Source organism: Mixophyes fleayi, chromosome 5, assembly GCF_038048845.1.
Source record: "Mixophyes fleayi isolate aMixFle1 chromosome 5, aMixFle1.hap1, whole genome shotgun sequence".
NCBI lineage: Eukaryota > Metazoa > Chordata > Amphibia > Anura > Limnodynastidae > Mixophyes > Mixophyes fleayi.
In genome coordinates this window covers 76217389-76230824 of record NC_134406.1, presented here as the reverse complement: position 1 = coordinate 76230824, position 13436 = coordinate 76217389, and the positions used below count along the sequence as shown (strand labels likewise).

Sequence of the window (13436 nt, the reverse complement as noted above, 5' to 3'; positions counted from 1 at the left end):
ACATCTTTATTCTGGAGTTTATGAAACTGGGAGCACAGTGTTGAATCATGTTGCCGAATAAAGCAGCATCTGTGAGCACATAATGAAGGCCTACACTGACCTCTTCTCCACTACTACCCGGCACTGCACAGACTACGCTGCACTTGTTAATGTAAATGCATGTCAAGGAGATTTGATGGCACTGCTGCTGCATTCCTATCACTGAGCAAGCTGCGTGGAGCTGCTTTCTAGAAATGTGCCTGTCTGTCATATCGTCTTTACAATTCTCTTATCAACTCTGCCGTAGGGAGCTACTTTTGATTAATGTTCATGCCGGGTGTGTTATAGGATAAGAACTTTGCCTTATGACACTGTAAGAATTCCTAATGTACCATTTCTCCCAAGTTAACACATTCTACGTTACTCGGAGACAAGCTGATAATTACTTCATATATGAGAGCTCTTGCTGTGTATGAACTGGTGGATTGACTACCTGTACATAACTTTGTTCTCTAAATATCTTGTCAGTGGTCGTCAGTCAGTTGTAACATCCAATATGGATTACATCCATTGACTGAGACATTCAATGAACCAGGGAGTCACTAACTCAGACAGATACTTTACCATTAAGGGACCCTAAGCAAATGGTTTCACTTTTGTTACATTGTAACGCTTTTATAAACAATTGACTCACTGTTCCACTGATACAGTATTTAAAAAAATCTATAACATTTACAAAACTGTTACTATTGCAGCATTACAAAGAAAGTGGAATTGTGTATTTTTTCTAACATGAGGTTTTAAATGAACTTCTTATATTCATATTTCTATAATATTTTAAACACTTTAATAAAACAATTATTTATTATCATTTAATAAGTCTGTATTTTACTACATCAAAATTATTTCAATCAAAATCCCCAAATCTCCTGGGGGCCTGGGCGACCACCGGTTGTACACTTGAATTGTCCATACCACTACTCTAAATTTCCACTTTGACTTTGGGTATAGGTGTATTTGTTATATTATAGTTGCTTAATTTCTAAACAGTTTTACATTTTAAACATTTTAGTGACCTTTATACAATAGAGAGCATCTTAATAAACAACATACAAACTTGAGAACATTAAAGTGACCTTTATACACTACAGAGAGCATTTTAGTGACCTCTATACAATACAGAGAGCATTCGAGTGACTTCTATACAACACAGAATACAATTAAGTGACTGATATACAAAGACTATTCTAGTGACCTCCTAACAAGACAGAGCATTTTAGTTATCTCATTTCAACACTGCGAGCATTCTAGTAACCACTATACAGAACAGAAAACATTCTAGTGAGTTGTTAACCCAACTGGTATATTGATCCCAGAGAGATTTAGGATCTCATTGAAATTATTCAAATGCAGAATAAATGTCAGGTATCAAATTTAAGGTAAAATGTCTGAATATGTTCTTATGTCAATACATTCAGCAAATTCAGGTTACAGCCCTCAAGAGCCAACAGATCACTTCTGAATTTGGAAGCCAGTGCTTTCCAGAAAGTTTGTCAGTAAGCGACTGTAGAGAGATTATAAGTTGTTGATTAATGCCAGCAATAAGAATGTGATTGGTCAAGGAAATGCAATTGTTCCAGTTAAATGGAATTGAAGTGCAGATGGAGCACAGTTACGTTTCATTCAAAAAAATTCAAGCAATCCTCTACATAGAGTAATACTCTTCCTCTTAGACCTTTCTTTCCAAAACTGGAATATCCTTGAATGGTAACAGATACACCCCCAATCTCAGGGCTCGGGCACAATATATGACATATGGATAGATGACTAGCTTTATTTTATTACTAGTATTTTTCAGAAAGTGCAACATTTTTTAGTAAACCATGGAGGATAACTACATAAAGTGTAGACATAAGGTTTTGTTGTATCTAGTTATCGCTTTTATAGAATGAGATGACAAAAAGGAAACAGAAATACAGGCAGTAACAATTTTATAAATGCAGAGTTCACAAGAGAGTGAGACTTCTGTCTAGGGGTTTGACAAATAAGTGGAAGGTGAAGGATGTATATGATGTATGGGATGTGGACAGTTCAATAGGGAGCAACTACTCAGTGGAGAGTCCAAGTGCAGAAATAAAATCACAGGAGTGTTTTGAGTCCTTATGTTGCTGAATTTCCAGGTAAACATTTAATTTCCTCTTCGCTTCTTGCTTAACTTCTGCAAAACTCCACTACTATTCTAATAACAACTATTCTTACAATTCAACATTGAGAAAAAAACCCACATTTCAACTAACAGTGCCCTAGCTAAGGGAATCTTGGAAAGGAATACATATGATCAATGACTATGGACAACTCTTCCAATAATCTTATATTACACAGGGCTGCAATAAATCCTTAAACTAACAAGCAATCATAACAACCAGCATGCCAGATAGATGAGAATGATGCAGGTTAAATCAATTCATTATTCAGGGCTGGGTTACAGACATTTACCAGATCTTTGAGAAAGATGCAGGTTAAATCAATTATTCAGGGCTGGGTTACATATATTTATTTACCTGTGAATGAATGAGGCTGTGCAGATTACTCCAGTATTCCAATCTGTCTGATATAGCAATAACTAGATCGGACTTCCCAAATAATTCCTATTTTATTCATGTTTATTGAGACTAATTGTACCTTGTTACTAAATAAGTCATTATGTGTAACGAGAAGAACTGATGGCATAAAAACAATACATTTCTGGACTACTTTCTCTTTCTTAAAACAGGGATGATAATGAGAATAAATCATGGTCGTTTTAATCAAATATGGCACTAAGGGACTTCTATAATTGAAATCTGAAGCCATTCCTTACCTTGGTGATATGTTAAACAGCTAATTAAGAGGGTGGTGCTCTTTCATCTTAAATAGTTCTGGGGCAGTTGAGAAGCTAGAAAATGTGAAATTGACTTGTTAGTAAAGCTGGGTACACACTACAGAATTTTCCACCAACTATTTATGCCGATCGATTTTACATCTGATCGATGGTCCGATTGCTCGGTCCATGGACTGCATACACACTAGCCTTGTGTAGGACGATAAAGGGAAGAGCGGACGTCTAGGTAGCAACTTTTTACAGCCATGTTGTCGTGAGCAATGATTGTAATTTCGTAGTCACTGCTGTGGATTGGTCAGAAACTTATACACACTACACAACAGAAAGGAGATTGGAACGAAAATATTCAACGGTACGACCAACAAAATGAGGCGACAATAGTCCATTTGGGCAGACTTTCGACCATCGTGTCACTACACACACTGACCCGACTTTCGAACGAGCGGTTGTATGTCGGCTGGTTGAGACGATTATTGGACAAAAACCCTGTAGTGTGTACCCAGCTTTACTTAAGCTAAATTAATGCTCTGTGCAGACTGGTGGATTGATGCAGTGGTGCAAGGCCAGTGATGTCACAGCAAGCATAATAGACATGCTAACCTTTACCATTTCAGCTTTTTGTTCTACAAATTGTGTCCTAGAGTCATGGGGTTAACATAGTTCTTTATGATAAAGGTGGTGGTGTGGGGATAATTAATTAAACATGACTGTATAACAAAGCTGTGGGGAAAGTTAGGGTAAAACCAAACACAGCATTTAAATTAATTTTTTTTTAGTCTATTTGTTCTTTAAAGGATATTTGTACCCAAAAAGGGCTTTTGTTCCAGTGTTTTCCCTGTGTATTTTCCGTTCCATTGTGTCCCTGGTACTTCTGTACCGCTGTATTCCTGGTATCAGCAGCCATCCACTATATTGTTGGTATTTTCTGAAATCCGCCCTGTTCCTGGTAACTTCACCAACCTGCTATATTCCTGGTATCTTTTGCCAGTATATACCTCTTGCATTCACTTTTGACTCCACTTATTTGCGGGTCACGTCTGGTACCTGTACGGTGGCCCAGGAATGGCGCAGGGATATCCGGGAAGTCCAAACCTCCTTGCGCGGATCCCTGGTGAACACCTACCTTATGTTAGAGTCTATGGCACCATTATAGGTAGTGTCAGAGCAGACTGACTGATTGAATCTAGGGTTCCTGTGTGCTCCTGACAGCTATGTAATATTCAATTTAAATATGTGCTTCTCAACATTCCTATTACCCCAAATATTATATATTTCACATGTCCTAAATTAAGATTTACATTTAGATTTTTACAGTTTAATCTTAACTGAACAATATATCCTTTTCATATATTTTAAGAGTCAAATATTAAGACATGTCAACACCAGTACAACTGAGAGCATCATATTACATTTTTAAGACCCAAAATACTTCTTTTTATTCAAGACTGAGAAGCAGGCTGGCTGTGAGAGTGATGTAAAGATACACATTATATCCAGATGCAAAGTTAGATTACTATAGCTTTAATCTTTACTATACCACAGTTTACATTATACAAAGAACTGAACCACACACACATGCCCTAATTTATTCTATTTTATTGACATGCGATAATAAAAGACAGAAACATTGTAAGAAAAGTTAATGCTCATAGCAGGACATAAATAGCTATTGTTTCAAATGTTACTCTACCATCACAGGTAGTGTTTTTTTTTTTAATACAATGTATAAATAACTATCACACTTTAAAAGAGTGGGGGGCTTGTTTGTTTACTTTAGGGGTGTAAAGCTTACTACCACAATTTAGCATGACTCTGCACTCTTGCTGTAAACACTTCTTTCCTCTTGAATCTGCTGCTCATTTTACCTTTTTTTCCCCCACATAAATTAAGCTGAATTACATGATTGATGCTAGCAGTATTTTATATTATCAATTATTTCATTCAGCAAAGGGTGTTTATAAGTGGAAAAACAAGAAGCAGATGGTTGTTTCATGAAATAATTGGGTTGTGTTGCAAAATAGGCTAACTAGTTTGTTATTAGGGTCAATAATGATTATTCTACCTGATCTAGATATTGCTTTGTTTATCGTATACATAGGGGCATATTCAATTGTCGGCGGGATCGCCGAAAATCCCGCGGTCCGCGTACGATTACCTTTATTACGGTAATCGTGCGCCGAAAAAGTTAATACGGTAATTTACTCGCTGGATTTCAGCTTGCGGCTCCCTGAGCCGCAAGCTGAAATCCAGCTACAAGTTACCGTATTAACTGTATTAGTTTTAACGCCGCGGGACTTCTAAAGAATTGAATATGCCCCATAGGGGCGAATTCAATTGTTCCTCTGGCCGCCGGAAAAACAAGCGCTCTAAAACTATTACCGTTTATACGGTAATTACTCGCTGAAATTCAGCGAGTAAACTACCGTATTAACGTTTTTTGCGCGCAATATTACCGTATAAATGGTAATAGTTTTAGAGCGCTCGTTTTTCCGGCGGCCGGAGGAACAATTGAATACGCCCCATAGTATCTTAAAAAAAAGTACCATAACCTTTGGGATAAAAGTTTAGTTCACCTTGTATTGTTTCCTTTTTTAGAAGCAGGCCCATACAGGAAAACTTTATGACAACACATGATCGATACATATAGATATCTTTCTAGAATAGACAACATTGGACCACAAAAAATTGTTCATTTTATATGAAACCACCATTAGTAAACGCTCATGATATCACAAATGCCCGGCTGTACATGTACAACGTTTCTCTTCATCGGTCCACCAGGCAATCTGATTGAATCAATTTCCAGCATCATTATTTCTTAATACAATATAGTAAGATACAGCACAGGAAGCAGTGTGGGAATTCCTTATCACATGATGACAAAATCAGCAACAGAATGAAAACTTGATTTGATGTCTTCTTTACAAGCAATGGTATCTGTAGCTATAATTGACAGAGGACATTATTGAGGTCAGTGATCTAGGGAATTTATCTGATCATCACAAAGTTGTTTTCCCCTCAAAGACTTAAATTGGCAACTGTCACAATGAGAGTTTTGTTTTGACTTCTTCTGGATCTACGCCATTAGGATGTATGAAGTGTTGAACTTGATGGACTTTTCTGCTTTCTTCTGGAGCTCAGGGAATCTACCACCAATTATTTTTCTACTATCTTGGGAGTTTTTACTTTTATTTTTGTTCTCTCACTGTCACTGCCATAAAACATGAAAAGCTTGAAAAGCATATATTAAGAATAATCTATAATAGGGATGAATGAAACTAAATAAAATCCCTGGTTTTCTACAAATTTAGGGCATCATTTAGAGCTAGATGTTACAATTTTCTAACCTGGTAAAACCATGTCAGGCTGCGGAGGAGAAATATTTACAATGTGCAGACAGATTTAGAGTTGTGAGGGGGACACGTCCTAGCTCAACTGTAATTCGCAGTATTAAAACAAAGCAGCCAGGATTTTCCCTGCATGCAAAAAAAGAAAAGGCACCCCCTGTAGTACACCACGCCCAGGTACAAGACTGTAAGTTGTCATAGTGTGCAGGACAGTGATCCCTTCCAAAAGCCAGCACTGCTAGTCAAAGGAAAAAAAAGTTTTGGATTTGGTATATCAGTCAAAAATTTAAAGGAGGACATAGAGGTACATATTCTCAATATTCAAGAATAAAAAAAACATTTAAATGCACCATAAAAAGTCCCCCTAACATAAAAAATACAACTTATATTAATACCATTTTATGTTATAATAATCAGAAAGGTGAACCAGCTGGGAAATTGAGATTGTCAAAGGTAACTCTCTTTAGAGATGACTTTTGTTTTTGTAAACATTCACAATACTTTTTTTTTTTTCATTTTACTATTTTACCTTACAAATAGCAATATTATGATCTAATAAGAAAACATGTTTCAGAATTTGTTGTACAAAATACTGACTGGTACTTTGTAAAAATAAATATATGGACAAAAGAGGGCAAATCTAATTTCCTTTGTAAAAACAAAAATACAAACGCAACATTATTGAATGGAGTATATTGCACATCTTTCAGTTGTTCTTAAGGATAAAAAGTGGGTGAATTGGTGTAGTGTATTGTACATAAGATAATCATATACTTTTGTAAGACTAAATCATCCGCAAACAAATATCTACATGTAAATTGGCTTACTAAACAAACAAATGTAAACAATCTTACTTGCTAGCTTTTGCTGAACTATATTGTACCTCATTCGTTTCTCCACCAGCCAATTGGATTACAAAATACTGCCTATGCTGATTGAGGCCCAAATCATGCTGCACACTACACATGAAGCAAAATACACAAAAAAAAAACCATGCAGGCACAGATATACAGATAAAAAATAACAGATACATTACAGTAAATAAAGTAAACGCAAAATACATTTCAACCTGAGAAGCCAAGTGGTGCTTTGGTGTAGGCAAATGTGAACATAGTTATTGCAAGATTTTCTTTTATTCAGTACAAAGACTTTTTTTTTATATTTTCCGCCAAAAAATAAGTATTTCTTCAAGTGTCTATGGCGTCTTCAGTGAGTGAGTCGAAAGACAGCTTCATTTGCTGAAAAACAAAAATAAAACCAGTCACAAAAGCGCAGCGGCTGACATTTAACTCAGTAAATTATCTTTTTTCAATAGATACAGTTGACATCTGATAGCTTTATTATCTCAGTTGGAGTTGGTAGTCAATATGATGTAATATAAAACACCTAAAAATCCAAACAAGCACAAATGGTGAAAAAAACTGCTTGGAAGAGCACTGTTATTAGGTAGAGGGTATATAACTCCAGCTACAGTATGGCAATGGCTCTTTTACAGATAAACTTTACAAACACATTTATATATTGCTTAAACTTGACATTTTGGTATGGTAGCCCTTTAATACCCAAAAATAGCTTTGGTACATGTAGGTTCCCTGTAACAAGAGGTGGATTATGGTTGCACATGCTGCTTGCTCAGCTAAAGTCATGTACGTATATTCTGCTCTTGAAACCAGCAGGACTGCATTGTTGATGTTTAACTAACAAACTATGGATTTGTTATGGTCAGCATGGACAAAGTTATTCATTTCCCACATCTGAATCACCTGAGGACATCTTGCCTTTCTCACAAACTACTGCACTGAAGGGCACTCAGGACACAATTACATATATAGGTTGTAGAATAAAGTGTACACTTCACATATTGATTGGTTTTCAGTGAACATTTTCTCTACAGCCAAAATGGGCTCAAGTCTGACCAATAACTTATCATGTAAATGTTATATAGTTTAAACATATACATATACCTCTGGGATATTAATGTATAAAGGATAGAAGCGAATATAAACCTAACTTATTATACACAGCTACAAACTGGCTCACCATAATGTTATGATAGGATCCTCCAATATGACCTTATTGTCCCCTGATATCAACTTATACGTTATCAACCAACTAAAGTCAGTGGAGGTCATCTATACAGCACAAGACTAGCACGGCACAGCACATCTATGCATATACTTATGTGTTCTTGTATAAAGTGCACATCCACATTTCAGTTTTTAAGGTTGGACACTAAGGGGGGTATTCAATTGTTAGCGTTAACGAAAAAAAACGAGCGCTCAAAAAATATTACCGTTTACACGGTAATATTGCGCGCGAAAAGCGTTAATATGGTAGTTTACTCGCGGAATTTCAGGGAGCGGCGAGCTGAAATTCCGCGAGTAATTACCGTATTAACGCTAAGATTTTTTGAGCGCTCGTTTTTTTCCGTTAACGCTAACAATTGAATACCCCCTTAAGGGGTCTATTTATCATTCGGCGATAGCTCCCTCTGGCAAAAAGTTTTTCTGGGTTTAAGGAGGATCACGGAAAATGCAGCTAAAATCCTTATAGTGCTATTGCCATCTCAGAGAGGTACTAGGTTGAATTCGGAAGATATCCTAAATGTGACCTATGTATTCTCCAGTCCTCACCTCCCACAACTAAAGCTGGACTGCTGTAGCCTCTTGGAGAATGAAAAAATGCTTTATTGCTGTAATAAACCATTTGTTCTATTTTTCTATTATTTTTTTCTTTTTTACATTTTTAATTTTAAATGAAATATTTTTTCCTTTTTTTTTTTAGTTGAAAGTCAGGTCACATGTGCAGAGGGAATCAGATTGGTTGGCAAAGGGTTAAGAGTCCTCTTACCGCTGCCAACCAGTATCACCGGCAAAAATGTAATGGTGAATTGCACGATAGGAAGTTTTCTATTGCTGCCATGAGCTACTTGATAATAAATAGACCCCTCTATCAGAAGTCTTACACAGGTGAAATCCTCGCCACTAACCATGGCCTACAATCTCATTTGGCTGCCACCCTCACTGATTTTAACTTTTCTATTTCTCTCACAATAAAATGGTTATTTGACCCATACAAATATGTTTCCTATAACTACTGAAAGTGAAGGCTCATCAGGGCTCCTGTAGTTCCAGGGGCACGTGTTTTAATATAAACTTATTGTTATTTATGCTTATATGTACGTGCATTGTGCTTTACTTCATGTGTATTTTAAATAAAGATGGAAAAGTAATGAATGCCAACACCTGACTTGAGGTAATATAAGCTCTGCAAAATAAAGTAAAGCTGTCATATATGCCCAGTTTATTCCCTTCCTGATTAACATCTTACCTTGTAAATGAGATTCTTTTTTTTTCAGGATCAAAGACATAGGTGCATCAAAGACATAGGTGCGTCAATATGTCTATCCCATAGAAGTTAGAAACACCCATCTATGCACATCATTCTGCTGTGCAAGTATTTGCACATCATTGTACAAAAAAGGTACCGTTTCACAGAAAAAGGGTAATAGGAAACAACATTTGTGACATCAAAAGGTAGCACGGTGGCTAAGTAGTTAGCACTTCTGCTTCACAGCACTGGGGTCATGAGTTCAATTCCCCACCATGGCCTTATCTGTGTGGAGTTTGTATGTTCTCCCCGTGTTTGCGTGGGTTTCCTCGAGGTGCTCCGGTTTCCTCCCACACTCCAAAAAACATATATAGTAGGTTAATTGGCTGCTATTAATTTGACCCTAATCTGTGTGTGTGTGTGTGTGTGTGTGTGTTAGGGAATTTAGACTGTAAGTTCTAATGGAGCAGGGGCTGATGTGAGTGAGTTCTCTGTACAACGCTGTGGAATTAGTGGCGCTATATAAATAAATGGTGATGATTATGATGATGAAGGTACTTGTGAGAAGAATCCAATAGTTGCTACAGCAAAAACAAAATAAAAATAATGGATGCCATTATGTAAAATTTTGTGAGATATGAAAATACGCTGGGAGGACAGCAGGAATTTATCCATTAATGCACAAAAGAGGAACTCAGGGAGAGCTGGGTCCAAAAGTAGGATATTTGGGAAGTAGTTACGACTGAGTCTTGGTTCTTGATGGTAAGGTGAAACCTTATTAAAATCATATTTGATTGACAGTACTTTTGTTTCCTTTATGGTAATGGGATAATAAGAACAAAAGGCTATCAATTCTAACTTCGCCAACATACAGTTTAGGCCGCCAGTTTGTGGGCTGAAGTAATATTCATAATAATACAACCTACCCATTCATTGACTGGTTCCTAGAGAATGGATAGCCTGCATTTACATGAATGCCAACAAAATGGCTGCTTTCATGGTTTGGATGCATTTTAAGCTTATAAAAAGCCTCCTGACCGCATCACTCACTTGTGGTGAGCCAAAGTTGTCTTCAAATGCAGTAGCTGCCTATGTAGACGCTGTTCTATTATGATAAAAAAAAGACACATCCTGCTCACTTATAAAAATGTCTATTCAGTCTCAGTATGTCAACAGCAAATAATTCATAATACAGTTATATTCAACGTTCATATCACGTTCAGACTATATTATGATAGTGAAGTACAAGAGAAATGTGTTAACTACATACTAAGTAGTCTATTCCTTTATTCTGCACATATAAATAAAAATCAGCACACTCGGTCACTGGTTAAGTAAAACCACATGTTGTGCTGGATGCTGTGAATGTTGTCTTTACAACCTCAAACTGTTAGTCAAAAGTGTGTGGACACATCACCTACTGCTCCCTGTCTACTGCAATACAAGCAGATTATAAAAATATCATATAAATTCCAAAGTAACAAAACTGGTGATAATGGTTACTTTTTTTTTTTATGATGCCACAGACCGGATTATATATATATTTAGTGAGTAGTGACGTCAACACTTCTAGCTGGAGAGTAGTGATGTCACTCCTGTAAAATATAACATGTTTATTAATATAAGTTACTAATTAGCTATGGCTATTAATTATTTTGATTATGATATTGATGATTGCTGTTTTGTGATTTTTAAAATATCATGAAATGATCTAACATTTATGACATACCGCATTAGGAAAAAGGGAGATTATGTATTGTAACAAAGGGAGGCATTTATCTGACAAGATGCAGAGAAAGCATACAAGCAGAATAAAACATTGGCGCAGTTATGCACCTAGATTGAGGTTAAACCAGGTAAAGACTTATGTATAGTTTAAAGTTTGGTTAACTTACATGATTTGAAAGCTTCTTCCTCTCAGCAAACAGACAGGGTGTGTCTGTTAGTGCAAACAGAGCCAGTGATGGGCGTTTCCTCTTAAAGAGAAGGTGGGTGTGTCACCTGCCCATTAAGCTAAGGCTGGGGGAGGAGTATCATGTATAAAAGCTTGATTGTGTCATTTGTTCACGGAGACCAACGCTGGGGAAATGGCTGGTCTTGAGAGAGCTGGTCTATGTCTAGCTAGCGTTTAGGGTCTCCATAATTGCTGTGAAAGTCATACGGTGTCAAATACATTTTAACCATCCTGACAATAAAGCTGCATGAAAAGAAGAAGTTGTTCACGTGTGCTTCAGCAGTAGCGGGCTCTTGCCACAGTATATTTTAAGAGATAGAACTGAAATTAAACCCACTATGGTATACTGAAAGAAAAACACATTGTACAGTATAATCCCACTATAGCATTTGTATCTATTTTAGGAGTCTGGTTAGAATCCATTAACAAGTTATTTAAATGCATGTTTATTAAATAACTACAAGCAAATTCCTCTAATGATACATTCCTGATAGCTTGGGGATCTCATCTAAGTCTATAACTGCAGCCCTGCTGTCTTAAGGCTATAAAAACAACAAGTACCTGGTAAAAAGGTTCTCCAGCGATCACTGAATTTTCAGCAATTTATGGATCTTCTATGATTTAAGATCACCTGATTTCAGCATATCAAGTGTGTGACTATAAAATTAGCCCAATAATATTTGGATTGAAAAAGTTTGGGTTATAGCTGGGCATGTTGGTAAATGCCGTCAGATGATAACTACCGGCCTGTGTTTGTAGTAGCTTGTAAAGCGCTACGGAATTTGCTGACGCTATATAAATAAATGTTGATGATGTTGATGATGATGAACCTCACTAACAGGCTACAAAGTAGCCCAGGTGCCAAACAGCCAGATCCTGTTCAACTGGGCCAACTACCTGTGGTCACAATAGGCAGAGCTAAGCAATAGGTTTGGCCCATGTATGTGCACTACTATTTGTTGCTCCATTATAAATAAAGCTTTATGTTTTGGTTTGAAGAAACCCTGAGACAAATGTTGGTTCCTGGAACTAAAGTGGGATTTGATTTGTGGTGGCTGTATAGTATATGACCTATGTGCTCTTACCCTACTATATTTTTTAAAAAGGCAACACAATCTTTTACTATGTCCTAAAAGTAGCTCTATGTTTACAATCGGCAGTTCTGTCATTTTTCTAAACAGACCTTTTTTCTCATCACTACGGGGATCACATTTCCAGAAGTGTAGCATATCTCTAAATGTGCAGAGAAAATAAGGGCACAAGGATGGAAGCACCTGATTACAGAAATAGAAGCACTGACGTACTAAATGGCAGTCTAGGTTACCATTAATTGTACTTATTCACAGGCAGGAATTTCCGCAGACTGTTCATTGTGGTGGATTTGTCCTCCATGGGAAACTTGTTCTACAATCTCCTTCCTCTTTGATACTTTGAAGTTTCCTGTATCCTTTCAACACCAGACATGATGTACCCACACATTTAGTACAAAAAAGCTACATTTAATGTTTACATAGGAAGATCACTTATAAAATAGTCTTGCTTTTTTTTTTATCATTCATTTTATCAAGTCATTGTTTAAAAACAAATCAAATAAGGAGTAGTCTACCTGATGGTGCGTTAAAACAAAAGGGAACCAATATAATTATCCTATCTATCTTCTCACTACTAAAATGCTTGCTGAAGCAGCATTCCCTGGAAACCCCCTACTGGCTCAGGAATATGATGATGGCCGATTGACACACTGGTCTCTCCCCAGGACAGGCCTCCTTGTAGATCATACCGATCTGTTCCTCTCCTCTCTTCTCCTGTGTGTGCCTGCCTCTCCCTACTGACTGCATGTCACACGTGGGAAGCGCACCACCTGATATACGCGCCATATTATGCGTGTCGTAACCAAGAGAGGCAGATAGAAGAGTCTGCCTCTGATGTGTACAACATGGATGGA

General features: G+C 36.9%; 1 protein-coding gene across 3 annotated transcripts in view; it reads right to left on the bottom strand.

Annotated features, from left to right (window-relative positions):
- Positions 1-4441: 4441 nt before the first annotated feature.
- The window catches only part of ANO10 (anoctamin 10), a 193514-nt gene continuing 184519 nt past the window's right edge, over positions 4442-13436 (bottom strand). For all 3 annotated transcript variants that reach the window (XM_075212403.1, XM_075212404.1, XM_075212405.1), the window contains exon 13: positions 4442-7445. In XM_075212403.1, the coding sequence (XP_075068504.1) occupies positions 7395-7445 (51 nt within the window). In that variant the 3' untranslated portion in view covers positions 4442-7394. The remainder of the gene's footprint in view (positions 7446-13436) is intronic.